At 43.0% G+C, this 23,491-nt stretch overlaps 2 protein-coding genes across 4 annotated transcripts in view; one reads left to right on the top strand and one right to left on the bottom strand.

The window, feature by feature from the left end:
- triob (trio Rho guanine nucleotide exchange factor b) overlaps positions 1-23,491 on the bottom strand; it is a 173,835-nt gene that overhangs the window by 80,965 nt on the left and 69,379 nt on the right. The window contains exons 7-13 of the mRNA XM_062992645.1: positions 8,854-8,976; positions 4,434-4,625; positions 3,745-3,876; positions 3,435-3,665; positions 2,425-2,547; positions 599-790; positions 229-398 (exon numbers count right to left, since the gene is read on the bottom strand). Of these exons, the coding sequence (XP_062848715.1) occupies positions 229-398; positions 599-790; positions 2,425-2,547; positions 3,435-3,665; positions 3,745-3,876; positions 4,434-4,625; positions 8,854-8,976 (1,163 nt within the window). The remainder of the gene's footprint in view (positions 1-228; positions 399-598; positions 791-2,424; positions 2,548-3,434; positions 3,666-3,744; positions 3,877-4,433; positions 4,626-8,853; positions 8,977-23,491) is intronic.
- Positions 16,695-19,451, top strand: LOC134310901 (microtubule-associated protein 1B-like). Of its 3 annotated transcripts, none has more exons than XM_062992644.1 (4): positions 16,697-17,329; positions 17,552-18,971; positions 19,059-19,199; positions 19,300-19,451. In XM_062992644.1, exons 1-4 carry the CDS (start codon positions 16,718-16,720, stop codon positions 19,365-19,367), a joined length of 2,241 nt encoding a protein of 746 aa, XP_062848714.1. In that variant the 5' UTR covers positions 16,697-16,717; the 3' UTR covers positions 19,368-19,451. The 3 variants fall into 3 exon arrangements, with proteins under 3 accessions (XP_062848712.1, XP_062848714.1, XP_062848713.1); XM_062992643.1 differs by having other exon boundaries at positions 16,697-17,380; positions 17,603-18,971; XM_062992642.1 differs by having other exon boundaries at positions 16,695-18,971.

Genomic DNA, 23,491 nt, shown 5'->3' with positions numbered 1-23,491 from the left:
ATGCCTTAATTAGTCATATATACATACATAGAGAGGGTTAAGGGCCTTGCTCAAGGGCCCAACAGTGGCTGCATGACAGTGCTGGGATTCGAATGCTCAACTCTTCAAATGATAGCCCAAATCTCTTCCCACTAGGCAACCACTGTCCCACTATATATATATATATATATATGATATTAATTTTGTGATGCTTGTAACAGCTGCTCAGCTGCCTTTACACTTCTGTACCTGAGCTGCTGGATGAGTTCCTCTCCCTCTTTGATGACGTTGACAGTGCACTGAAGTGTCGTCTGCTGCTGCTGGCCAAAACGTTTGATCAGGTCCTGCACAGCCTCCACCGTCTCAGCGTACATGTCATCTAACAGCTCCTTCTGTAGCTCCTCCATCCACGTCCACAACTACAAAAAACACAGGCGGGTATTACAATGAAATGCCTAACGAGTGATTTAAATTTGTCCAAACAAGGTTTATGACCACTGTGGAAAACAACCAGGTGACAATATCAGCCTCCATTTCATCTTCTGATATTGAAATCACATGCAAAATAAAAAAGTAGCATCAATACATGCTTCATTATCTAAACTTAACATAAATATACCTCTTTGCCGTGAGTATGAAAGGCCACAGACATGTCCAGCAGGACTTTGCGCTGCTCCACACGCCTCACAAAGTCCTGGATCCGATCTTCTAGCTGGTGGGCAGCCTGGTATATCTCCTCTGGGTCACACTCGCCCGTCTGCGCCAGCTGCTCTGCAGCCTCCAGCAGCTTATCAGCATTAGTGTACGTGTTCTGAGAGCAGACAATAAGCCACATGTTGTGTAAGAATGTTGGTAAAAATAGGAAATAAATAAAGCAAGTTAATACACTTTTAAAATCAACAAACAATTCATTAAAAAGCAGCAATTTTCATTTAGTCAGAACAGAACTTTAGCTGCACAGAAATTCCATGTACACCCTTAACCCTTATATCAAACTCTTTATCCTAACGATTTATGCTCCTCCTCATATTATTTATCATTTCAAGTCATCTAACTGTAATTCCCATATTTAGGTGTTGCCACAGTGGATCATTCTGGTCCTTTTACCTAAATTGGCATAGTTTTTACTCTGGATGCCCCCTCTGATGCAACCGTCCTATATTTGTATTTTATATTATGAGAATAGAACGGCAAGTGCACTGAGAACTGCACCTCCCAATAGCTAGGTTGTTCGGGTAACCTCCCTTCACCCCACCGAGACATGACCAATCATGCAAATCGAACCCTGGATTTCAATGGTAGTGGAAAAGTGTAATTTACTGCAGTGTCACTCAAGCACCCTAGTGCTATGATATATTAATAATACCAATAACAATAATAATAAATACATAAGAATAATATTTTAAAATTGCAAATATTAGAAATGTATATTTACATTAATAAAATAAAAACTAAAAATATTACATACAGGAAAAATTGTATTATTATTATTATATTTAACCACATATATACATAAATTGTAATAAAGGTATAAAAATAATGTATACATACTTAAAAATATTTATATAATTTTATATTAATAAAAATATGAATTAATGATTTTTATTATTGTTATTATTATTATGAATTATAGTAATTATATAATAATAACAATAACAATAATAATAAATACATTTTTTTTAATTGCATATAGTAGAAACATATATTTACAATAATTAATAAAAATAAATATTATTATTATTTTTATCCACATACATACATAAATTGTAATAACACATAAATAATAATAATACATAAAGTATAATAATAATTTATTCATACATGACAATATTAATTATGATTATTTATATTATAATTATTATTACTGTTATTTTTATGAATAATAATAATTACAATAATAATAATAGTGTTATCTTTTTATTTCTTAGCTGTTAGAAATGGTTGTTCCAGGTATTATAAATATATAACAGGTAGGATAAAATGCTGTTTCTGTGTGCTGTGTAGCATTACTTTACTAAAACTTATAATAAACAGCAATTAATAATGTTTGATTCTTGGTATGATTTAGAAATAATACCTCAAAATACATTTTAATTTCTTCCCAATTAATATAATTTTATTAGAGATTCATGTTGGAGATGAGTTAATAGAGGCCTTTTAGGGAGAAATCAGACTCCTGGTATCTCGAGTTTTTTAATGTACAAAGAGAAGGAGCTCGCACTCTTACACTCACTGAAATAAAAAATAAGAAGTGGCTGCACTTTTTTATGCTTTCGTTATTTTTCAAACATGGCACATTCTACAAGATCTCATAACGATCTGTTTAACAGTCCATTAATAAACTGCTTCTACTTTCCTCCACATGATTAAAAAGCTTTGAAAATATGCAGCTTCAGGCAGAAAATCTTTATATCAAACCAGTTAGCTGCAGATCAGCATTTTTACCTGTGCCACCTCTTCAAAGTCCTCATGGCGTTTCTGCAGAGCCCGTGCCCGGTGAAGAGATTTGCCCACACCCATGTGCTTGCTGAGAAACGCCTCGCCATGATTCTCGATCCAGTCTAGAACCTGAGAAGAAAAAATAAAATTTCATTTCATTTTTTTACCACTCTGTCAGGGTCGCGGTGTGTCCGTTTGACCGCCTTGGTATACTTGGCCGACGCTGTTAGTGAATTGGCGCTGCCCTGGGTCAAAGGGTGCTGGAGTTTGTCCAGTAGAGCTTTCCCATCTGGACTTACCTGTAGGATTTCATACCATGACAATAAGATAAGACATAATAAGATAAGACATGTTTACTCAAGGTGTCATGCATGACATTACATTATATGTCCAAAAATATGTAGACATGTCTTCTTATTTTTGACTTTAGGTGTTTTAGCCAAACCCATTGCTTACAGATGTATTAATATTTTTCAATAATATTAAATAAATAATATGCTTTAGCACCAGTTTGTGGAAGGCCTTTCTCAGCATGACTGCGTGCGAAATTACACATAGTTTTACCACTCTTTCAGGGCCAGGGTCCATTTGTCCAGAAAGCACTGGGCACAGGGTGGGAACACACCCTGGACAGGCGCAAATCCATTGCAGGGACGTAGCCAATGGTGTTATCACTGCTGAGAAACAAACCTGGATGCCAGGCTGAAATCTGAAAGCACTGGGCACAGGGTGGGAACACACCCTGGACAGGGCACAAATCCATTGCAGGGACGTAGCCAATGGTGTTTGATATCACTGCTGAGAAACGAACCTGTATATCAGGCTGAAATCTGATCTTTTATATTTGATTAATCAGAGTTTTGCAAGTTCTTAACTGTGTCTAACTATATTTTTCTTGCTGCCTTTAAATTTTTTTTATCTTCCAAAAACTGCAGAAGGTGAGTTGGCTACTTTAAATTGCTCCTCCTATGACCCTCACCCTGCTCCATGGCTAATAGCAAGAGCGCGTGCTTTACCTGCTGGACGTCCTGTTGGAAGACGCAAAGCTGTAGACGCTGGTGCAGGCGGAGTTTGCGATGCTGCCAGATGTTCTCCAGCTGTCTCTGGTGATGCAGCACCTCATGAATGATGTCCAGCACGTGGTTGACCGCCTTGGTATAGTTGACCGACGCTGTTAGTGAATCAGCGCTGCCCTTGGTCAAAGGGCGCTGGAGTTTGTCCAATAGAGCTTTCCCATCTTGACTTACCTGTAGGATTTTATACCAGGTGATTAAAGACGTTTCTTTAATTACTTTCATAAAATGTGGAACGGAGGAGTGTTGGTACCTCTGAGTAAGCAGTTGAGATGTGTTCGTAGAGGCCCTGGTGGTGGTGGATGGTATCTTCCAGGTCCTGGAGCTCTGATGGGAGCTCGCCTTCACCACATGCTTTACACCACGACTCCATGTTACTCAAGTACTAGGACAATCCAAAAAAATTATTCATCGGATCATAATTATCAGGGTTTTCGGTATCGCTTTTTCTCCCCCTTTAGCGCATCGAATTGTTCAATTTGCATCGTGCTTCCTCTATGTCATTTTTTGCCACCACACATTAATGAGTTTGGCGCCACCCAGCGTTGCATGCGGAGAGACACACCCTAAGGGCACTCTTCCTCATCTCTTGTGCAGGCGCCTCTAATCAGCCGGCAGAGGTCGTAATCGCATTCTGACAGAGAGAGACCCACATCCGGTTCTTTGTCCCACCCCCCCAACTGAGCAACCGGCCAATCGTTGCTCATTCAGCCGCCCAGCCTCGAACCGGGGAGGCAGAGCTGGACTCGAAACGATGTACTCAGAATCCAGCTCTGGTTGCAGCGTGTCTTTTGACCGCTGCGCCACCTGAGCGGCTATTATCAATGCTTTTTGAAGTCGTTTCTAAAACGGTTCCTATTCTCACATATGAAGGTTGAGTGCGTTTATCTCTGGCTTGTCATGGCAGAACAGTGAAATGCACGGCTAAGGCGTGTGAGTTACCTGGTCGCTCTTTTGGTGAAAGTTAGCCGACATCTCCAGCATGGCGCTCCTCTCATCCAGCGCTGAACCAAAAGACTTCCATTCCCGTTCAAGCTGTGCTGAGAGCTGCTGGATCTGCACGGCTGCATAATGGCCTCCTTCTAACAAGCGCTTCCCCACCGCTACGATCCGGCTGATGTTCACGTAGACGTTCTGCACCAGAACGCAACACACACTCGCCTAAATATCTGGACATGTAGTGCACATGTTAAACACACATATCAGGAACTGAGGCAACCTCCGACACCTGTGCCCTCTTCTTTACTCCAGCCAGAGGTGGATTCTCACTGATAGCTGTACCTCTTATGGTGAGTCATGCTATACTCTATGTGTTCCTCCACCACTCAATTTAAATGTAATTATATATCATTTGTTTACACCCATCCCTTTTTTCTACCAATTTAGTCATTTCCTATTCCCTATTCCATTTCCTTTGCTGCTTGCATCACCCTTATCCTGATCGAGAAAAGCTACGGACCAGCACTCGCCCCCCACGACACCTGTGCCCTCTTCTTTACACCAGCCGGTGGTGGATTCTCACAGATAGCTGTACCTCTTATGATGAGACACGCTATACTCTATGTGTTCCTCCACTACTCAATTTAAATGCAATACTATATCATTTGTTTACACCCATCCCTTTTTTCTCCCAATTTATTCATTTCCTATTCCCTGTTCCATTTCCTTTGCTGCTTGCATCACCCCTATACTGTCTGAGAAGAGCTGTGGACAAGCACTCACCCCCTTTGTGCCCTCTTCTTTACACGAGCCAGCGATGGATTCTCACAGATAGCTGTACCTTCTATGGTGAGTCACGCTATACTCTATGTGTTCCTCCACTACTTATTTTTAGAAGAGTCCAGACCAGACCACACCAGGCCAGACAAAACCAGTACATTTATTTTCTTGTAACAAATTTAACACTATCTTTGTTTACACCCACCCCTTTTTTCTCCCAATTTAGTCATTTCCTATTCCCTATTCCAATTCCTCTCCTACTTGCACCACCCCTATTCTAATCGAGAAGAGCTATAGACTAGCATTTGCCCCCTGACACCTGTGCTTTTCTTAACAGCAGCCAGAGGTGGATTCTTACAGATAGCTGTACCTCATATGGTGTCACGCTGTACCTCATATGGTGAGTCACGCTATACTCTATGTGTTCCTCCACCACTCATTTTTTAAAAAGGTCTAAAGTACACCAGACCAGACCAAACCATTACATTCAATTACTTTTCAATTTAATACTATATCATTTGTTTACACCCACCCCTTTTTCTCCCAATCTAGTCATTTCCTATTCCCTATTCCATTTCCTTTGCTGCTTGCATCACCCCTATCCTAATCGAGAAGAGCTGTGGACTAGCACTGTTCTGACACCAGTGTTCACACCAGCCAGCGGTGGATTCTTATTCTTACAGATAGCTGTACCTCTTACGGTGAGTCACGCTATACTCTATGTGTTCCTCCACTACTTATTTTTAGAAGAGTCCAGAGTACACCAGACCAGATCAAACCAGACCATTACATTCAATTTCTTTTAAATGTAATACTATATCATTTGTTTACACCCATCCATTTTTTCTTTCAATTTAGTCATTTCCTATTCCCTATTCCATTTCCAAGGTGGCAGCACCAGTACTGAAGTAATACATAGGGCACCGTGTGATCCCACTGCTGTCCATCCTGTATGGAGTCACACTGCAGATCCAAAGATACTGTGTTGTTGGCTTGCATAGACATCGACCCCTAATTTATTCCCAGTGTGGGCGCACGTGCAGCATTCATGTGTTTCAGATCGAGAGCGCTAGTGACTGCCGTGCCTCAGGGAGGGGTAATTACTGTTAGTCTGGGGGCATCTGAACAGATCAATGCAACAAACAAGCACAAATCTGTGCCCAGAGGAGAATTTTGATTCTACTGTGTGGAATTGAGTGGAATGTTACAACCAAACGATCACCATCACACCGGCTTCAAAAGTCTATTAACTCCTCGTCCTATTCACATAGATACAATATATGACCAAAAATGTGTGGACACCCAACCAGTAGCTTATTGGACATCCAATTTAGACTTAGAACACAGACTTAGCCATTTTCTATTCCAGAGGTGGATTCTCACAGATAGCTGTACCTCTAATGGTGAGTCACACTATACTCTATGCATTCCTCCACTACTTACTTTTTAAAAGAGTTCAGAAAAGTCCAGAGTAGACCAGACTAGACCAGACCAGACCTGAGTCTAAAAGTATGTAGACATCTCACAAACAGTGGCTTGTTGGAAATCCCATTCACACAGAACCATGAACAATAACATGGAGTTGTATATATACACATATACACCGATCAGCCATAACATTATGACCACCTCCTTGTTTCTACACTCACTGTCCATTTTATCAGCTCCACTTACCATATAGAAGCACTTTGTAGTTCTACAATCACTGACTGTAGTCCATCTGTTTCTCTACATACTTTTTTAGCCTGCTTTCACCCTGTTCTTCAATGGTCAGGACCCCCACAGGACCACTACAGAGCAGGTATTATTTGGGTGGTGGATCATTCTCATCACTGCAGTGACAATGACATGGTGGTGGTTTGTTAGTGTGTGTTGTGCTGGTATGAGTGGATCAGACACAGCAGCACTGCTGGAGTTTTTAAACACCTCACTGTCAGTACTGGACTGAGAATAGTCCACCAACCAAAAATATCCAGCCAACAGCGCCCCGTGAGCAGTGTCCTGTGACCACTGATGAAGTTCTAGTACAGTATGTAGAGAAACAGATGAACTACAGTAATTGTAGAACTACAAAGTGCTTCTATATGGTAAGTGGAGCTGATAATAAAATGGACAGTGAGTGTAGAAACAAGGAGGTGGTTTTAATGTTATGGTTGATCAGTGTATATACATATATACAGTGTGTGTGTGTTTGTGTGTGGACAGGCACTGAGGTTGGACAAAAAAAGCCTTGCTTAGAGCTAAAATCTAATTTCATCCTGAAGGTGTTCAATAGGGTTGAGGTCGGGGCTCTGTGCAGGCCGTTGGAGTTCCTTCACACTGAACTTGTCGAATCATGTCTTTATGGACCTTGCTTTGTGCTGAAATGCTTGTCCACATTTTATCAGATGAAAGCAAGATGAGCTGGAGCTCTTCTTGCTTATGGGTAGTCGTTAAGTCATGTCATTAAGCCCTGCAGCTCAGTGAAATGAGCACTGTGATATCAGACGGTTACAACCAGACCTTCAACGTGCCACAGAATGAGTATTGGCATTCTCATAAACAGCTGCTGTATTGAGATCGAGATCAATACGATCTGGACTAAAAGCTGATTTGGGCCGAGAGGGGTCGAAGGGAGGGTAAACCAGTACAGAGAGCCACACGAGCGCTCATTTTATGAGAATGAATGTAATAGAGGATTTTGGTGTATTACATTGCATTCATTCATTTATTCATTGTCTGTTTTACTATCCGCTTTATTCTACTCAGGGTGGTGGCGGGTTTCATTTATTGGGCGAAAGGGAGGGAACACCCTGGACAGGTCGCCTGACTGCATGTCGAAAACATGCAAACTGAGTGAGTCACGCTATACTCTATGTGTACTTTTTTTTTTTTTAGAAAAGTCTGGAATAGTCTACAGTACACCAAACAAGACCTACATTAATTTTCTTGTATGAAATTTAATACTATTTTAATTTTACACCTACACCTTTTCTCCCAATTTAGTCATTTCCTATACCCTATTCCAAATCCTTTGCTGCTCGCACCACCCCATACTGATTAAAAAGTGAACTAGCATCCATTCCCTCTGACACCTGTGCCTTCTTCTCATTTTTTAGAAGTCAAAAATAGATTAGGCCAGACCAGACCAGTACATTTATATTCTTGTATCAAATTTAATACTATATAATTTCTTACACCCACCTGCTTTTCCCCCTAATTTAGTCATTTTCTATTCCCAATTTCATATCCTCTCCTGCACAAATTTACCCACACTCACACCTAGAGGGACTTTTAGTAGCTCCAATTAACCTGTCGAAATGTCGAAAACATGCAGACTCCACACAGAAAGGACCCGGACCGCTCCACCTAGGAATCGAACCCAGGAACTTCATGCAGTGAGGCGAGAGTGCTACCCACCGAGCCAATGTGACGTATTACATTACAGTGTATTACATTACAGTGTATTACATTTACACAACACATATTATAGATAAAAAAAGAAATAAATGTCCATGCTGTGTGGACAAAAGGACCAGCAGTGTGTTTTGGTGCATGTGAAGAAGAACTCACGTGCACCAAAGAGAGAGAGAGAGAGAGAGAGAGCGAGAGAGAGAGAGAGAGAGAGAGAGAGAGAGAGAGAGAGAGAGAGAGAGAAAATTACCATGCAGTTCATTGCAAAGTGGTTATGCTGGGTCTGTAGGTCCAGAACATGTTGGTGGTTTGAACCGATCTCTGTGTAGCTGGTCAGGAAAAGACCCTTGTTGTGGACGATCCAGTCAAACATCTACAAATAAACATAATTCAACAAATAAATGATATTTTATATATATATATATATTGTATATATCTATACTGTTTATATATATATATATATATATACAGTGTATCAACAAAGTGAGTACACCCCTCACATTTCTGCAGATATTTAAGTATATCTTTTCATGGGACAACACTGACAAAATGACACTTTGACACAATGAAAAGTAGTCTGTGTGCAGCTTATATAACAGTGTAAATTTATTCTTCCCTCAAAATAACTCAATATACAGCCATTAATGTCTAAACCACCGACAACAAAAGTGAGTACACCCCTTAGTGAAAGTTCCTGAAGTGTCAATATTTTGTGTGGCCACCATTATTTCCCAGAACTGCCTTAACTCTCCTGGGCATGGAGTTTACCAGAGCTTCACAGGTTGCCACTGGAATGCTTTTCCACTCCTCCATGACGACATCATGGAGCTGGCGGATATTCGAGACTTTGCACTCCTCCACCTTCCGCTTGAGGATGCCCCAAAGATGTTCTATTGGGTTTAGGTCTGGAGACATGCTTGGCCAGTTCATCACCTTTACCCTCAGCCTCTTCAATAAAGCAGTGGTCGTCTTAGAGGTGTGTTTGGGGTCATTATCATGCTGGAACACTGCCCTGCGACCCAGTTTCCGGAGGGAGGGGATCATGCTCTGCTTCAGTATTTCACAGTACATATTGGAGTTCATGTGTCCCTCAATGAAATGTAACTCCCCAACACCTGCTGCACTCATGCAGCCCCAGACCATGGCATTCCCACCACCATGCTTGACTGTAGGCATGACACACTTATCTTTGTACTCCTCACCTGATTGCCGCCACACATGCTTGAGACCATCTGAACCAAACAAATTAATCTTGGTCTCATCAGACCATAGGACATGGTTCCAGTAATCCATGTACTTTGTTGACATGTCTTCAGCAAACTGTTTGGGGGCTTTCTTGTGTAGAGACTTCAGAAGAGGCTTCCTTCTGGGGTGACAGCCATGCAGACCAATTTGATGTAGTGTGCGGCGTATGGTCTGAGCACTGACAGGCTGACCCCCCACCTTTTCAATCTCTGCAGCAATGCTGACAGCACTCCTGCGCCTATCTTTCAAAGACAGCAGTTGGATGTGACGCTGAACACGTGCACTCAGCTTCTTTGGACGACCAACGTGAGGTCTGTTCTGAGTGGACCCTGCTCTTTTAAAACGCTGGATGATCTTGGCCACTGTGCTGCAGCTCAGTTTCAGGGTGTTGGCAATCTTCTTGTAGCCTTGGCCATCTTCATGTAGCGCAACAATTCGTCTTTTAAGATCCTCAGAGAGTTCTTTGCCATGAGGTGCCATGTTGGAACTTTCAGTGACCAGTATGAGAGAGTGTGAGAGCTGTACTACTAAATTGAACACACCTGCTCCCTATGCACACCTGAGACCTAGTAACACTAACAAATCACATGACATTTTGGAGGGAAAATGACAAGCAGTGCTCAATTTGGACATTTAGGGGTGTAGTCTCTTAGGGGTGTACTCACTTTTGTTGCCGGTGGTTTAGACATTAATGGCTGTATATTGAGTTACTTTGAGGGAAGAATAAATTTACACTGTTATATAAGCTGCACACAGACTACTTTTCATTGTGTCAAAGTGTCATTTTGTCAGTGTTGTCCCATGAAAAGATATACTTAAATATCTGCAGAAATGTGAGGGGTGTACTCACTTTTGTGATACACTGTATATATATATATATATATATATATATATATACGGTATATATACTGTATATATATACAGTGGGGAAAATAAGTATTTGATCCCCTGCTGATTTTGTAAGTTTACCCCCTTACAAAGACTTGAACAGTCTATAATTTTTATGGAACATTTATTTTAACAGAGAGAGACAGAATATCAACAAAGAATTCAGAAAAAAAACATTAAATAAAAGTTAAAAAATTAATTTGTATTTAATTAAGGGAAATAAGTATTTGATCCCCTACCAACCAGCAAGAATTCTGACTCCCACAGACCGGTTATGTGCACATGAGGCACACAAATTAGTCCTGTCCCTGTATAAAAGACTCCTGTCACAGAATCAGTTTCTTCCGTTCAAATATCAAGACCAAAGAGCTATCAAAGGACGTCAGGGACAAGATTGTAGACCTGCACAAGGCTGGAATGGGCTACAAGACCATCAGCAAGAAGTTTGGTGAGAAAGAGACCACTGTTGGTGCGATCATTCGAAAATGGAAGAAATACAAGATCACAGTCAATCACCCTCACTCTGGAGCTCCATGCAAGATCTCACCTGGTGGGGTAAGAATGATTCTGAGAAAGGTGAGGTCAGCCCAGAATTACACGGGAGGAGCTTGTCAATGATCTCAAGGGAGCTGGGAGCACAGTCACCAAGAAAACCATTAGTAACACACTTCGCCGTAATGGATTGAGATCCTGCAGTGCCCGCAAAGTCCCTCTGCTCAAGAAGGCTCATGTACAGGCCCGTCTGAAGTTTGCCAATGAACACCTGAATGATTCAGAGAAAGCTTGGGAGAATGTGATATGGTCAGATGAGACCAAAATTGAGCTCTTTGGCATCAACTCCACTCGCCGTGTTTGGAGGCAGAGAAATGCCCAGTGGGGATGGTGTGCTTGAGGTCATATCCAGCATTTCTCTGCTCCCAGCTCCCTTGAGATCATTGACAAGCTCCTCCCGTGTAATTCTGGACTGACCTCACCTTTCTCAGAATCATTCTTACCCCACCTAGGTGAGATCTTGCATGGAGCTCCAGAGCGAGGGTGATTGACTGTGATCTTGTATTTCTTCCATTTTCGAATTATCGCACCAACAGTGGTCTCTTTCTCACCAAGCTTCTTGCTGATGGTCTTGTAGCCCATTCCAGCCTTGTGCATGTCTACAATCTTGTCCCTGACGTCCTTTGATAGCTCTTTGGTCTTGCCCATGGTGGTCGAGAGATTTGAATGGAAGAAACTGATTCTGTGACAGGAGTCTTTTATACAGGGACAGGACTAATTTGTGGGCCTTTTGTGCACATAACCGGTCTGTGGGGGTCAGAATTCTTGCTGGTTGGTAGGGGATCAAATACTTATTTCTCTTAATTAAATACAAATTAATTTATAACTTTTATTCAATGTTTTTTTTCTGAATTTTTTGTTGATATTCTGTCTCTCTCTGTTAAAATAAACCTTCCATAAAAATTATAGACTGTTCAAGTCTTTGTAAGGGGGTAAACTTACAAAATCAGCAGGGGATCTTTCCCCCACTGTATATATACAGTATATATACACATATATACAAATTCATTCACTGTCTGTTTTGCCACCACTTTGTTCTACTCAGGCTCTCAGTGGGTACGATTCACTGGGCGAAAGGTAGGAAACACCCCGACAGGTCGCCTCTCCAATTTCCAATTAACCTGACTGCATGTCTTTGGACTGTGGGAGAAAACCCACGCAGACACAGGGAGAACATGCAAACTCCACACAGGAAGGACCCGAACTGCTCCACCTTTAAACCCAGGACCTTCTTGCTGTGAGGTGACAGTGCTAGCCACCGGGCCACAGTGACACATAATAAAACACATAATAGGGCACATAACAAGACACATAAGACACAGTTGTAGCCTAGCGGTTAAGGTACTGAACTAGTAATCAGAAGGTTGCCGGTTCAAGCCCCACCACCACCAGGTTGTCACTGGCCATTAACCCTCAATTGCTTAGACTGTGGACTGCTAAATGCTGAAAATGTACAGTGACTCGGGTGGCGCAGCTGTAAATAAAGCCCTGAGGCACGGCAGTCACTAGCGCTCTATAAAAATATATAAAACCTATAACCAGTACAGAGCGTTTAAAGAAAAGTGGATCTCGAGCACAGGAAATTTAACCCTGAATGGACATACAGGTATTTTCTTGTCTGCTGTGCTTGCGACCACATTAACCAGTTGGTGTCAGACCAACATATTTCTTGTAAGTACCTGATTTTGTGTAACTGTATTTAGTGCTGGGCGATTTTCCCGATTAATTCGGTTAATTCGAATGAACGTTTTCACATGATGTTAGAATGTGACAATAGCGATTGTTTACATACTTTATATTTTAATTAAAATACCAACATGTCACGAGGCAGAAACTGGGGCAAAAGGGCAAAAACAGTGTACAAAATCAGGTAGAGTCCAAAACCAGAAGATAAACAGACAGGCAGCAAACGGAAGACAGCAAGGATTATACACGGTAATGGTTAGATTTAGAAATAAGGAGACAAACACGATCGACAAAACTTCACAACGAGACTAAAACAGAAGAGTTTAAATAAGATTCATGGAACCGAACACAGCTGAACTGAATCAAAACTCCGGTGAGCGCGATCAGGATTGGCTGACCGGGGACATGTGGTAGTCACGTGACAGTCCAGGGGCTCATGGGAATTGTAGTCCATATGGTTAGACGTGCAATGTGCCCCGTCCATCCACCCCCCCAGTCACAAGAAGACAAAATCAAAGCTGAGCTGAGTGCTTATTCGATGTCCCCCAGTGTAGATACTGATACAGACTCACTTATATGGTGGAAACAGTAAACAGGCTCGTGTTCCTTTTAAAAAACCTGTAAAGAACTATTTGTGGTTTTGCACTTTTCTTATGCTGCACATTATTTAAAGTGAGTTGTTTGTGAGCTTTTTATATAAAGGATATAGCTAATTACTGTTATGATGTGGGAGGAAGGACCCAAGGATGCGGAGGTTTAACTAAAAAAGGTTTTATTTACAAAATCATAAACATAATATACATAAAATAAAAGGAATAACAATAACAAAAAACACTTCGGGGAATCCCGAAGGCAGCCGGACGTCGAGGGCTGAAAAGGAACAAAAAAAAGCATACAAAAGAAAAGGGGAAGCGCGAGGCGCGAACCCAGGACTCTTGCCTCCCGACCGGGAGCTTTAACAGCCTGCCACAGCGGCGCTAGTGGCAGACTCGCTCCCGGCGCTATTGAAGCAAAGAGTGGGTTCGCGAGATGGACCACCTCGCGCTGTTGGCCGAAGAAGGGGGGGTAACACCGACAATAGCTGCATGGCATGGCGCTTTCCAGCAACTAATGCTGGCTAGAGCCATGCCAGCTACCGGGTGTGATCGATTTGCGGGTTTCAAAAGTTAATGGCAAAGGCGCTGTCACCAGCCAGGGTGGCTGGGAAGTGGCCATTTGCTCCTGCGCTCCAGAGGGCGGAACGTGACGCTGTCACCAGCGGTAGCTGGGAGGGGGTCACGTTCCTCTGGGCGCAGCCGTGGGGTCTCTAGGTGGCGGCGGCACGGCGGCTCGACGGCTCGGCGGCAGCGGCCCGACGGCGACCTGAGAGCGGCAACCAGGCGGCGGCGGCGGCACGACAGCTGCGGCACTATGGCGGCAGCTTGGCGGCGGCGGCGGCGTGGTGGCGCCCACTAGCGGTGGCCCGGCGGCAGCGGCACGGCGGCGGCGGCACATTGCGGCGGCACAACCTAAAGATAAAAAAAACAATAAACATAAAAGGACACCGCAGTGTCAAACAAACTCAAAGAAAGAAAAAAGAAACAGCCAACAAGAGCAGAAGGTGCGACGGCTACAGCTCTGCACCTATCCCTTAAATAAGGGAAGGCACAGGTGTAGCCACTTCGCCCTAACGAGCTGGCCAGGTACTTAAAGGCACAGCTCGTTTCTGCTCTGTAAGGCCTGTGGCATCAGGGAGAGATGGTACATTCCCCTGATGCCACAGAGCCTAACAATTACGATTTCTATTTTGTTTAAATTATTGTTAATTATTGTTATATTGTTATTGCTATAAAGTTTGAGTTCCTTGAAAGGATAATTAGGTGGTGCTGTTACTATTTTTGCATTTCTGCAGTCTTTTAAATTAAAAATTTTCAATTGCATAATAAAAAAAAAAAAAAAATTTGCAATCGCAATCGAGAATCAATAATACATTTGAAAAAAATCGACTGTATTACAACTTCATGTGGACAGGTCTGTAAAAATGAAATGTGTGGCCCTCTGGTTTAGGTGTTTATGTGAAATCGGCCCTTGGTAAAAATAAGTTGTGCACCCCTGACTTATAACCAGCACAGAGCACTTATAACCAGTACAGAGCGTTTATAACCAGTACAGAGCTCTTATAACCAGTACAGAGCGTTTATAACCAGTACAGAGCTCTTATAACAAGTACAGAGCAATTATAACCAGTACAGAGCTCTTATAACCAGTACAGAGCTCTTATAACCAGTACAGAGCGTTTATAACCAGTACAGAGCTCTCATAACCAGTACAGAGCATTTATAACCAGTACAGAGCGTTTATAACAGTACAGAGCGTTCATAACCAGTACAGAGCTCTTATAACCAGTACAGAGCGTTTATAACCAGTACAGAGCTCTCATAACCAGTACAGAGCATTTATAACCAGTACAGAGCACTTATAACCAGTACAGAGCTCTTATAACCAGTACAGAGCACTTATAACCAGTACAGAGCACTTATAACCAGTACAGAGCTCTTATAACAGTACAGAGCTCTTATAACCAGTACAGAGCGTTTATAACCAGTACAGAGCTCTTATAACCAGTACAGAGCTCTCATAACCAGTACAGAACATTTATAACCAGTACAGAGCACTTATAACCAGTACAGAGCTCTTATAACCAGTACAGAGCTCTTATAACCAGTACAGAGCACTTATAACCAGTACAGAGCACTTATAACCAGTACAGAGCTCTTATAACCAGTACAGAGCATTTATAACCAGTACAGAGCTCTTATAACCAGTACAGAGCACTTATAACCAGTACAGAGCTCTTATAACCAGTACAGAGCGTTTATAACCAGTACAGAGCGTTTATAACCAGTACAGAGCTCTTATAACCAGTACAGAGCGTTTATAACCAGTACAGAGTCAGGGCGCATCATCCGGCTATGAGAGGCCACAGATATCAGGGAAGCGTCTCCATAAAAGGGTGAACATGGTCTTCAACCATGCTTAGGTAGGAGCTCCGTATCAGAGTAACATCCACATGGATGGCAGGACCCGAGGTTTCCCAGCAGAACGTCCACAGGAGCTCGTCTGTTGGATCGGACCACACGGGCCAGCCTTCGCTCCCTACGTGCATCAGTGAGCCTTGGCGCTCATGACCCTGTCGCCAGTTTACCACTGTCCCTTCCTTGGAGCACTTTTGATAGATACTGACCCCTGCAGACCAGGATCCAAACGTGCATCCATTTTTCTGCTTCTAACATCAACTAACAGCTGCTGTGATGAAAAGATAATCAGTGTTATTCACTCCAGCTGTCAGTGGTCGTAATGTTATGACTGGTCGGTGTGTGTGTGTGTGTGTGTGTGTAAATACGTATATGGTAATAGAATTGATTGCCTTTATTAGTCATGTATACATGTACAGGTGTGCAGTATTCCAGATTGTTACGCCCCTGGAGCAAACAGGGTTAAAGGTCTTGCTAAAAGGCAGAACTGGGATTCGAACCCTCAACCTTTCGATTAATAGGGCCCGAAGCTCCTCCCACTGTCCCGCTCTACACTAGAGGTTAATGATGCTGAGAGCAGCAGTGATGATGATCAGCACCACTCTCAGCTACATGCACACATTGTGACATCATCATGATGACATCACCACATTCCAAACCTCTGGTATAAATAGCCGCGTTTCGTGTGTTTGTGCTCATTTGATCTGAGACGCCGAGACAGTAAGCAGCATGAACATGTTCTCCTGTTGGACTTCTGCATCTGACGATGACGAGCCGCACAGGCGGGTAAACGAACCGGAGAAGAAGGTAAAGAAGAGAAAATGGTGGCAGAGACGCCAGAAGGTGGAGATGCAGGACGTGGAGGGTGGGGAGGGAAGCGGGGTAAAGGGTGAAGAGATGGGGCAAGGAGTGGAGCAGAATGTTTTAGAGGACCAGGCAGACCAAATACCAAAGATGGAGAAGCAGGTAAAGAAGAGAAAATGGTGGCAGAGACGCCAGAAGGTAGAGATGCAGGTGGCCTCACGGGACCTGGTGGAAGAACCAGAGCAGGTCGTCCTAAAGGACCAGAGGAGGGAACCAGTAAACAAGGTGGTTCTGTTTTCTGAGATTGAGATGAAGAAGTTAGAGCAGGTGGACCCAGTGGAGCAGGTGGACCAAGTGGAAAAAACAGACCAGGTCGTGAAGAAGGCCGAAAGGCAGGTGGACCCAGTGGAAAAACCAGACCAAGTCGTGAAGAAGGCCGAAAGGCAGGTGGACCCAGTGGTAAAACCAGACCAGGTTGTGAAGAAGGTAGAGAGGCAGATGGCCCCAGAGGAAAAACCAGACCAGGTTGTGAAGAAGGTAGAGAGGCAGGTGGACCCAGAGGAAAAACCAGACCAGGTTGTGAAGAAGGTAGAGAGGCAGATGGCCCCGCTGAACCTGGTTGAAGAACCAGAGCAGGTCATCCTAATAAACCAGTGGAAGGAACATGTAAAAAATAGGGTTCATTTCATTGAGAATGAGATAAAAAAGGCCGAAAGGCAGGTGGACCCAGTGGTAAAACCAGACCAGGTTGTGAAGAAGGTAGAGAGGCAAATGGCCCCAGAGGAAAAACCAGACCAGGTTGTGAAGAAGGTAGAGAGGCAGGTGGACCCAGAGGAAAAACCAGACCAGGTTGTGAAGAAGGTAGAGAGGCAGATGGCCCCGCTGAACCTGGTTGAAGAACCAGAGCAGGTCATCCTAATAAACCAGTGGAAGGAACATGTAAAAAATAGGGTTCATTTCATTGAGAATGAGATAAAAAAGGCCGAGAGGCAGGTGGACCCAGAGGAAAAACCAGACCAGGTTATGAAGAAGGCCGAGAGGCAGGTGGACCCAGAGGAAAAACCAGACCAGGTTGTGAAGAAGGCCGAGAGGCAGGTGGACCCAGAGGAAAAACCAGACCAGGTCGTGAAGAAGGCCGAGAGGCAGGTGGATCCAGAGGAAAAACCAGACCAGGTTGTGAAGAAGGTAGAGAGGCAGATGGCCCCAGAGGAAAAACCAGACCAGGTTGTGAAGAAGGTAGAGAGGCAGATGGCCCCAGAGGAAAAACCAGACCAGGTTGTGAAGAAGGTAGAGAGGCAGATGGCCCCGCTGAACCTGGTGGAAGAACCAGAGCAGGTCATCCTAATAAACCAGTGGAAGGAACATGTAAAAAATAGAGTTTGTTTCTTTGAGAATGAGATAAAAAAGGCAGAGAGGCAGGTGGACCCAGAGGAAAAACCAGACCAGGTTGTGAAGAAGGCCGAGAGGCAGGTGGACCCAGAGGAAAAACCAGACCAGGTCGTGAAGAAGGCCGAGAGGCAAGTGGACCCAGAGGAAAAACCAGACCAGGTCGTGAAGAAGGCCGAGAGGCAGGTGGACCCAGAGGAAAAACCAGACCAGGTTGTGAAGAAGGTAGAGAGGCAGATGGCCCAGCTGAACCTGGTGGAAGAGCCAGAGCAGGTCATCCTAATAAACCAGTGGAAGGAACATGTAAAAAATAGGGTTCGTTTCATTGAGAATGAGATAAAGAAGGCCGAGAGGCAGGTGGACCCAGTGGAAAAACCAGACCAGGTTGTGAAGAAGGTAGAGAGGCAGGTGGACCCAGTGGACACAGTGTTAAAACCAAAGCAGGTAGGAAAGAACCAGATTGAAATAAAGAAGCCAAATTTAGAGAAGAAAATGGTCCTCAAAAACCTGGAGAGGATGGAGAACAAAAGGCTGGAGAAGCAGGTGCTTCAGATGGACCAGATGACAAAGGTAGAAGAACGAGTGGATCAGGTAGTTTTGAAGACTAAGGTTAATAAACCTGAGGAGCAGGTGTGTCTACAGGACAGGCAGGTGGTTCTAGTGAACCGGGTGAAGGAACCAGACAGGGATGAAGCACCTGAGCACCAGTGGACAGAACTGGAGGAGCCAGCAGCTTTGGAGCACCAAACATGGAAACTGAAGGAGCAGAACCTGGATAGAGGATGCACTGAAGGTACATTTGAGGGATTTTATAGATGGATGGTGGTGATCTGATCAAGGTGAACGTTACAAACTGAATCAGGTTGCATTTCTCCCTCAGATCCACTGAAGAACATCTCCGAGGCGTCTTCAAACAAACCGGACCACGAGCAGCTGCAGGACGACGTTCTTGTTTCCCCCATCGTCGAAGCCCAACCTGGAGAGTCCGGGGCTCTGATGGAGACCGCGCGTGAAGATGAAGGTCTGGTTTCAATTTAGAAATACACGTTATACACGCTAGGTGGAGTAACGCTGGAGTTTCCTGTAACACGTGTGCATGTCGGCTCTGTGTTGCTGTGTAGGTGTCCCGATGCCGAAGTCGAGGAGAGCCAGCCTGAGAACCAAACGGTTCCAGTTCTTCAACGTCTGAAGCTGAGGTGGTGACGATCCGGAGATCATCCAATCACACGCCGACTTTTCCAACATCAAAATAACAATAAAGTGCCTTCATGAACATGTTGGTTGGTTTGATTTTGTGTACGTTGGGTATTGAGGGTGGACCGATAAAGATCCAATCGCTCCGATCCCCCTTTTCCACCGACGTGGAACGGTTCCGGTTCTGGTTCCAGATAAAAGAGGTTCCAGACAGCGAACTAGCGTCTGATCTGGTGTCAAGTGTAGAGGTTTGGGTGCTGTGCTGGTGTCTCGTATGCAGTGTTGCCAATTTATCCACTTTGTCGCTGTATTTAGCGACTTTTTTTCTTTTCTTCAAAAAAGCGACTAGCGACAATTCTAGCGACTTTTTCTGGTGTAGATAAGATAAGATAAGATCGCCTTTTATTATCCCACAGGGGGAAATGTGCAGTGTTACAGCAGCTTTCAAGAATACAAAAAATAGAAAAAGACAAAGTGTTTACATGTATGTACACATGTTAAGAAGTAAGAATATGTAAAAATTACAAAAATATAAACAGTATTAATAGAGGAAGTTAACCAAAAATTGCACAGTTATAAAAAATATTGCAAACTGGAAACCCAAGATGGCAGCATAGATAACTTGCTCCCGATCAGTACTCGATAAAAAAAACCCGAATTCGATTATTTCGATAAAAATTAATACATCTGAAACAGAGATGGAAAAGGGAAGGAAGACCAAGAAGACAAATAAACCAAAAGAACCCGAAAAAACAACCCGAATTGACCAACGGAGACGATACAGCAGATGACATGGAGGGAGAGGAAGAGTGCATGGAGTCCGAGGCGGCTGCGGTGATTCGAACAGGAATGAAAGACATCATCGTTAAGGAAATCCAAGACTTTAAAACCGAACTGAAAATAGAGTTCACCACATTCAAAGAAGAAATCAAAAAAGAAATGAAAAAAGAACTCGAGGATTTGAGGATTTTAGGAAGGACATTAACCGGCGGCTCACGGAAACAACAGAACTAAACACACGAGCTACAAGAATCACGGAAACTGAACAGAGAATCGAAGAGTTAGAAAACTGGAACATGGAGGCAAAAGAGGCTCTGCTTTAATCTATAAAACAACAGAGAACACTACAGGATATGCTGCCAGACCAAGAGGGAAGAAATCGGCGGAATAACATCCGCATCTTTGGCATGAAAGAGGGAGCAGAGGGCAGCTCGGTAACACAATTCATTGAACAACTTCTGAAAAACGAACTGCCTCTGCCGACAAACATGGATCTACAAATACAGCGGGCACACCTATAAAAATATATAAAACCTATAACCAGTACAGAGCGTTTATAACCATTACAGAGCGTTTATAACCAGTACAGAGCTCTTATAACCAGTACAGAGCGTTTATAACCAGTACAGAGCTCTTATAACCAGTACAGAGCGTTTATAACCAGTACAGAGCTCTCATAACCAGTACAGAGCACTTATAACCAGTACAGAGCACTTATAACCAGTACAGAGCTCTTATAACCAGTACAGAGCACTTATAACAGGGGTGCACAACATACGGCCCGCGGGCCAGATCCGGCCCTGCAAAACTCTCGATCCGGCCCGCCAAATGAAGTGCTGATGCATTTTTAAATAAATGATACTGTCACTTTAAATTCACCGGGTAATCCCATGAAATTGTGACTGAAAAGTAAATGATGTAAATACAAGTTACTTCAGCGGTACCATGTGTTTGTCCAAACCAAGTACGAGTAAACAAAGAAAAGTGGATCTCGAGCACAGGAAATTTAACCCTGAATGGACATACAGGTATTTTCTTGTCTGCTGTGCTTGCGACCACATTAACCAGTTGGTGTCAGACCAACATATTTCTTGTAAGTACCTGATTTTGTGTAACTGTATTTAGTGGCACTTAAGTGGTACTTAACTGTATTAAGTACATAACTCCACATGTGTTCATTCATAGTTTTGATGCCTTCAGTGAGAATCTACAATGTAAATAGTCATGAAAATACAGAAAACGCATTGAATGAGAAGGTGTGTCCAAACTTTTGGCCTGTACTGTATATATACTGTATATATATATATACAGTGGGGAAAATAAGTATTTGATCCCCTGCTGATTTTGTAAGTTTACCCCCTTACAAAGACTTGAACAGTCTATAATTTTTATGGAAGATTTATTTTAACAGAGAGAGACAGAATATCAACAAAAAATTCAGAAAAAAAACATTAAATAAAAGTTATAAATTAATTTGTATTTAATTAAGGGAAATAAGTATTTGATCCCCTACCAACCAGCAAGAATTCTGACTCCCACAGACCGGTTATGTGCACATGAGGCACACAAATTAGTCCTGTCCCTGTATAAAAGACTCCTGTCACAGAATTTTTGCATTTCTGCAGTCTTTTAAATTAAAAATTTTCAATTGCATTATACAAAAAAAGAAAAAATTTGCAATCGCAATCGAGAATCAATAATACATTTGAAAAAAATCGACTGTATTACAACTTCATGTGGACAGGTCTGTAAAAATGAAATGTGTGGCCCTCTGGTTTAGGTGTTTATGTGAAATCGGCCCTTGGTAAAAATAAGTTGTGCACCCCTGACTTATAACCAGCACAGAGCACTTATAACCAGTACAGAGCGTTTATAACCAGTACAGAGCTCTTATAACCAGTACAGAGCGTTTATAACCAGTACAGAGCTCTTATAACAAGTACAGAGCAATTATAACCAGTACAGAGCTCTTATAACCAGTACAGAGCTCTTATAACCAGTACAGAGCGTTTATAACCAGTACAGAGCTCTCATAACCAGTACAGAGCATTTATAACCAGTACAGAGCGTTTATAACAGTACAGAGCGTTCATAACCAGTACAGAGCTCTTATAACCAGTACAGAGCGTTTATAACCAGTACAGAGCTCTCATAACCAGTACAGAGCATTTATAACCAGTACAGAGCACTTATAACCAGTACAGAGCTCTTATAACCAGTACAGAGCTCTTATAACCAGTACAGAGCACTTATAACCAGTACAGAGCACTTATAACCAGTACAGAGCTCTTATAACCAGTACAGAGCTCTTATAACCAGTACAGAGCGTTTATAACCAGTACAGAGCTCTTATAACCAGTACAGAGCTCTCATAACCAGTACAGAACATTTATAACCAGTACAGAGCACTTATAACCAGTACAGAGCTCTTATAACCAGTACAGAGCACTTATAACCAGTACAGAGCACTTATAACCAGTACAGAGCGTTTATAACCAGTACAGAGCTCTTATAACCAGTACAGAGCTCTTATAACCAGTACAGAGCTCTTATAACCAGTACAGAGCGTTTATAACCAGTACAGAGCGTTTATAACCAGTACAGAGCTCTTATAACCAGTACAGAGCGTTTATAACCAGTACAGAGCACTTATAACCAGTACAGAGCTCTTATAACCAGTACAGAGCGTTTATAACCAGTACAGAGCGTTTATAACCAGTACAGAGCTCTTATAACCAGTACAGAGCGTTTATAACCAGTACAGAGTCAGGGCGCATCATCCGGCTATGAGAGGCCACAGATATCAGGGAAGCGTCTCCATAAAAGGGTGAACATGGTCTTCAACCATGCTTAGGTAGGAGCTCCGTATCAGAGTAACATCCACATGGATGGCAGGACCCGAGGTTTCCCAGCAGAACGTCCACAGGAGCTCGTCTGTTGGATCGGACCACACGGGCCAGCCTTCGCTCCCTACGTGCATCAGTGAGCCTTGGCGCTCATGACCCTGTCGCCAGTTTACCACTGTCCCTTCCTTGGAGCACTTTTGATAGATACTGACCCCTGCAGACCAGGATCCAAACGTGCATCCATTTTTCTGCTTCTAACATCAACTAACAGCTGCTGTGATGAAAAGATAATCAGTGTTATTCACTCCAGCTGTCAGTGGTCGTAATGTTATGACTGGTCGGTGTGTGTGTGTGTGTGTGTGTGTAAATACGTATATGGTAATAGAATTGATTGCCTTTATTAGTCATGTATACATGTACAGGTGTGCAGTATTCCAGATTGTTACGCCCCTGGAGCAAACAGGGTTAAAGGTCTTGCTAAAAGGCAGAACTG

The sequence above is a fragment of the Trichomycterus rosablanca genome, chromosome 3, assembly GCF_030014385.1.
Source record: "Trichomycterus rosablanca isolate fTriRos1 chromosome 3, fTriRos1.hap1, whole genome shotgun sequence".
NCBI classification, from domain to species: domain Eukaryota; kingdom Metazoa; phylum Chordata; class Actinopteri; order Siluriformes; family Trichomycteridae; genus Trichomycterus; species Trichomycterus rosablanca.
Note: the sequence above shows the minus strand (reverse complement) of the source record. Positions and strands in the feature narration are given on the sequence as shown.

What these genes read in the sequence shown, in the direction of transcription:
- LOC134310901 (XM_062992642.1), top strand. Translation starts at nt 16,718, where the DNA reads ATGAACATGTTCTCCTGTTGGACTTCTGCATCTGACGATGACGAGCCG. An exon ending in GGATAGAGGATGCACTGAAG is followed by an intron (nt 18,972 to 19,058) that starts GTACATTTGAGG and finishes TTTCTCCCTCAG; the next exon opens with ATCCACTGAAGAACATCTCC. An exon ending in GACCGCGCGTGAAGATGAAG is followed by an intron (nt 19,200 to 19,299) that starts GTCTGGTTTCAA and finishes GTTGCTGTGTAG; the next exon opens with GTGTCCCGATGCCGAAGTCG.